Source organism: Zingiber officinale, chromosome 5B (assembly GCF_018446385.1).
Source record: "Zingiber officinale cultivar Zhangliang chromosome 5B, Zo_v1.1, whole genome shotgun sequence".
Taxonomy (NCBI): Eukaryota; Viridiplantae; Streptophyta; class Magnoliopsida; order Zingiberales; family Zingiberaceae; genus Zingiber; species Zingiber officinale.
In genome coordinates, this window is record NC_055995.1 from 16,628,127 (window position 1) to 16,633,191 (window position 5,065).

Sequence of the window (5,065 nt, forward strand, 5' to 3'; positions counted from 1 at the left end):
TTTTGATAAAACTTTCTTTTTATGAAACCATGTTCATGATTTTAAAAGAGAGTTTTAAAATTAAATTTTTCCTATTATAGTTTCTACAAAATATTAAGAAAAGATTTAATATCTTTCCTTATTTGTAGATTGAGAGGAAGATTTTAATTTTAAAGATAACTTTCCTTTTTGGAAATCATCCACATGTTTTAATAGAGAAATTTTAATTTATAATATTTCCTTTTATAACCAACCATGAAGGGAAAAATTTATAGTGAAATTTTTATTTTAAAAATATTTCTGAAAAGAAATAAGGAAGTTTTAATTTTGTGTTTAAAACTTGCCTAATTTGGAGTTCTTAAGGTGGCCGGCCATAGAAGGGGTTAAAAGGATTTTTTTTTAAATTTTCCTTATTAACCAAGGGCAAGGAAAATAAAGGGAATTTTAATTATAATTAAATTTCCTTATTTTCTATGACCAAGGATTATAAAAGAGAGGGAAGGGGTGCCTTCATGGGGATAACTCTCTTCTATTTTTCCTCTCTCTTTTCTTCCTTGGTAGTGGCCGACCATATGATCTCTCCTTCTTCTCCTTTCTTCCTCCTCAGTGGCCAAACCTCATCAACCTCTAGGAGCTTGTTTTGGTGGCCGGATCTAGATTGGAGAAGAAGAAGAGAAAGGAGGATTTTGTTTCCTAGTTTTCCTTGGAGCTTGGTTGGTTGCCGAGACTTATTTTTCTTGGAGAAAGTTGCTTGGCCGAAACTTGGTAGAAGGAAGAAGAAGGGCTTGGGTGGTTCTCATCTCGATAGATCGCCGCCCACACGACGTCCGAGATAAGAAGAGGAATACGATAGAACACCAAGAGGTTGTTGCTTACAAAGAAAGGTATAACTATTAATTCTATTCCGCATCATACTAGTTTTCTTTGTATATATTTGAAATACCAAACACAAGAGGCTAAAGATTCTAGATTTTCGGATTTGTAATTCAAAGTTGTGTTTCTTTTTTTTTTATTTTTCGATCTTGTGATTCGATTGTTTTTTTGGTTAAACCTAGAGTTATATAAGGAAATTAAATATTGAATTTCATTTAGAGGCTTTATCTAGGCAGTGGTGGATGTTCCCATACCCAAGAAGGCAAAGTGCCTCGCCATCTTTGACCTGGGAGTCAATTTTTGAAATAAATATTTAATTAAATTTGTAACCTAGGTGGATTTGGATCTATAATGTTAAGTATCGTTTGTGATCCAAGTCTAAACCACTAAGAACAGATAAGTCAAATTTGGAATCAATAATGTTAAGTTCTGTTTGTGATTCCGAATTTAATTTCTAAAGAATACAATAGGTTGTTAGGAAAGGTTATCAGAGCTAGGGTTTGCCTCTATGTGTTTGGTTTTCAGTTTAATTATGCACATGTCATAAATAATTTAGGCAGGATAATAGTAGGATGTGCTAACTTTGTGGGTGCAGGCTCCAACTATTATGGCTTATAGATATTGTGTGTGATTGGACCCTGTCAAGGGCATTTTTGTGTGTGCATGATTGTATGTATTAAATATAGTAGGAGCTGTATTAGTTTTAGGATTTTATATTTTTATTTCGATCTAGATTACATGTACATTCCTTTGTGGGATATAGGATCAATATATGTAAAATTTTATTTTTTTCACAGATCGTATCCTTGCGAGGCGTGGTACTACTGGACGACTAGAGGCGCAGTGGAAAAGGAAGCTCGATGGACCTGACAGCATGAACCCTTGGGCTGGCAGCACATGAAGGACAGTGATGGAAGAAGCCATAATAGTTGGAAAATTAATTTCCATATTTATTACTTTTATTTACTGTGATGTGATGTGTACTTGCTAGGTTAAAATTCCTCACCTTAAATAACTAAGTGGGAGAGGGATTAGTAGATAAATTCCATGGTCTCCATTACTGGTTTGTAAGTGATGCGACAAACTTGCGTGTTGGCTCTGAGTGCCTCCCTCCCCATCGGATGAGTTTGTTTGCAGATCACTAGATTAAACTTCCTTTATGGATGATTATAGGAAATTGATTAGGAGCATGTGATCTTCCCCATCGGAAGGGGCACAATCTTATTTAATGGACTAAGTATCAAGTAATGGTATACACTTAGGCGCATTTAATAGTATCCTCCCCATCGGAGTCACTAATATTATTTGTGTGACCGAAGGAAAATCAACTATTAATTTGTCATAAAGAAAGGTTGACAAGATAATAAAATTAAAACCCCCTCTTACAAATGTATGATTTTGTATACGTCCACACTATTGTGGCATACAAAATTCATAGTGTTTGAGGTAATTTTATTTGTCAGGTTGACAAGATAATAAAATTAATGGGTAAAACCCCTCTTACAAATGTTTGGATTTGTATACGTCCACACTATCGTGGCATACAAAATTCACGGTGTTTGAGGTAATTTTATTTGTCATAAAGAGAGATTGACAAGATAATTAATGGGTAAAATCCTCTTCTTACAAATGTTTGAATTTGTATACATCCACACTATCATGGCATGCAAAATTCACGGTGTTTAAGGTGTTGGTGAATTTAAATGATATTATTTTGAGGAATCAATATTATTTTAAATTCAAAGTTTTAACCAAATATTTGATCAAAGAAAGACCAACTATTAATTTTATTTGTCATAAAGTTAGGTTGACAAGACAATAAAATTAATGGATAAATCACTCGATTTTGAGGTGTTGGTCTTGACCAAATATTTTTGGGATTCTTAGGATTTTAAATGTTTGTCAATTCCCTAGCTGTTATACTATAGAATAGACTTAGTAGTCCCAATAATGATTGGAAACAAAACTTGGACACGAAGGTGGACTGTCCTCTCCGAACTGAGAATAATGAAGGTGTTTTTTTATATAGTTGTTGAAACATGTTTGGTGGTGTTATCTATCAGTACCTGGTGTGTAGATACGGGAACCACTAATCATGTCTGTAATTCATTACAGGGGTTCCAAGAAGTCCGACAACTATATGAAGGAGAAATCACTGTCTACATGGGCACTACTGCAAATATAGCAGTTGTTGCAGTGGGAGATGTTATTCTATGATAGGAATAAAACATGGATTTTGAGAAATTGTCTTTACATACCAAGTTTAGAAAGAACTAGATTTCAGTCTCTAAACTATTCAAAGAACTTGATATTCTGTCTCTTTTGATAATAAAGTTGTTATCAAGAAAAAGAGGAAAGTTATCTGTTCTGGTACGTTGGTTGGCAATCCAATAAATTTCACGATGCAACAAATGAAAATTAATAACACATCTTCTAACTCTAATAAGAGAAAGCAACTTTCGGAAATGAACCAATTATATTTGGTGTAACCCCTCACCGCCCCCATGGGGATGGTCTACAGGGTTCATAACTACTCCTCTTACTACAGGATGCTTACCTAGCCAATACTTAGATCTGGCTCTACCCAAACTTTTTTGGTTCACCCCAACACTACCCACTTGTCCGACTGTTGCTAAGCAGTTTTTAGATATCAAACGGACCTCCCTAGATGGTAATCTTAATGTGACCGATTTACCTTCTTTTGCTATCAGTTTCACTACAGCACCTACTGCTCTAGCTAATTGTCCACCCTTTCCAAGTGTAATTTCTATGTTATGTATGGCTGTGCCTAAGGGGATATCGGTTGAAGTGGATTCTTCTTTTTTATCAATAAAAACCCCTTCCCAAACTATACAAGCTTCTTCTAAAGCATACGGCTTTCTAGATGTATATGATGATATCTAGACAGATGGATCTTATATAAATCGTATGATGAAGTACCACATGAGTGGATATATAGGAATCCAAATCTGCTGAATCACTCATGTTATGATCTTCTACATCCTAGGTCTCCCCATTCCGTCATCTGGCTTATGTTCTTCATGTAGCATTCAGACCGAATGACTCTATGAAATTACGTCGATACTTCCATATATTATGGGTAACGTAGGAGAGATCTCTCTTTTTCCCCAGGGGTATCTTAATTACTACCACTGCTTAGCTTTCAATTCGCCTCTGACCATCAAATTAAATGTGAATAACCCGTCCTCCTCTCTTTGAAACAAGGGGAACTTCCGGTTCTATGTGTGCTTCAAACAATTTTAACTTCTCCATATTACTATATATATAGAGTCAATAATTTTCTATGATGAACTACTGAACTCAATCACTTGCTGCCGTTACTCAACAGTTTTCTGTTGAGGTCTATCCCGTAGAGGTGCTCAAATTGGATAATCAAGCCCACCACGTAGACACTCATAAACTGCTCTACCGTAGTTTTTTGCAGATAATCCCAATTTTGGTTTAATAGTACATCCCAATAGGGGATGACCATACTTGTTCAACTTATCTCTTTCAACCTGAATGCCGTGAGGCGGGCCTTGGAAAGTTTTGGAATAGGAAGTAGGAATTTGCAGATCCTCCAAACGTAGAGCGCGTAAGGCTTTGAAACCAAACACATTACCCACAATGAAAGTAAACATGTTAGTAACAGAACCTTCTTCAAAAAGGTCTAAAGGATAAGCTACATAAGCAATATATTGATTATCCTCCCCAATAACAACCTCGATGTGGTAGCATCGCCCTTTGTAATGATCAAGACTGGTAAGTCCATCAGTCCACACAGTTGTCCATGTAACAGTAGAAGAATCGGCAGCTACCGCAGCCCCTGCTTCTTCGGGTGGAACTCCAGGTTGAGGAGTTACTCGGAATGCTGCCAAGATATCAGTATCTTTGACTTTGTAGTCAGGAGTATAATAAGTCAATTTGTAATCTTTAACACCAGCTTTAAATCCAACACTTGCTTTAGTCTCTGTTTGTGGTGACATAAGTCCCTCCCTACAACTCATGAATTAAGAACTTTTGGGTTCATTGGTGGTGGAAAACTTTCCAACCTACGAGTCTTGCTTGGAAGGAAAAATGACTAAGAGGACTTTTAAGTCTAAGGGGTATAGAGCCAAAGATGTGTTAGAATTGGTTCATTCTGATTTGTGAGGACCTATGACTATCCAGGTAAGAGGTGGTTTTGAATATTTCGTCTCATTTATAGATGACT

General features: G+C 36.0%; 1 protein-coding gene across 1 annotated transcript; it reads right to left on the reverse strand.

Annotated features, from left to right (window-relative positions):
* Positions 1-4,232: 4,232 nt before the first annotated feature.
* LOC121986535 (ribulose bisphosphate carboxylase large chain-like) lies at positions 4,233-4,863 on the reverse strand. Its single transcript, XM_042540501.1, has one exon. The coding sequence runs from the start codon at positions 4,857-4,859 to the stop codon at positions 4,233-4,235; it is 627 nt and encodes a 208-aa protein (XP_042396435.1). The 5' UTR covers positions 4,860-4,863.
* Positions 4,864-5,065: the final 202 nt, after the last annotated feature.

Excerpts from the sequence above, each read along its gene's own strand:
- LOC121986535 (XM_042540501.1), bottom strand. The coding sequence starts at position 4,859 with ATGAGTTGTAGGGAGGGACTTATGTCACCACAAACAGAGACTAAAGCA.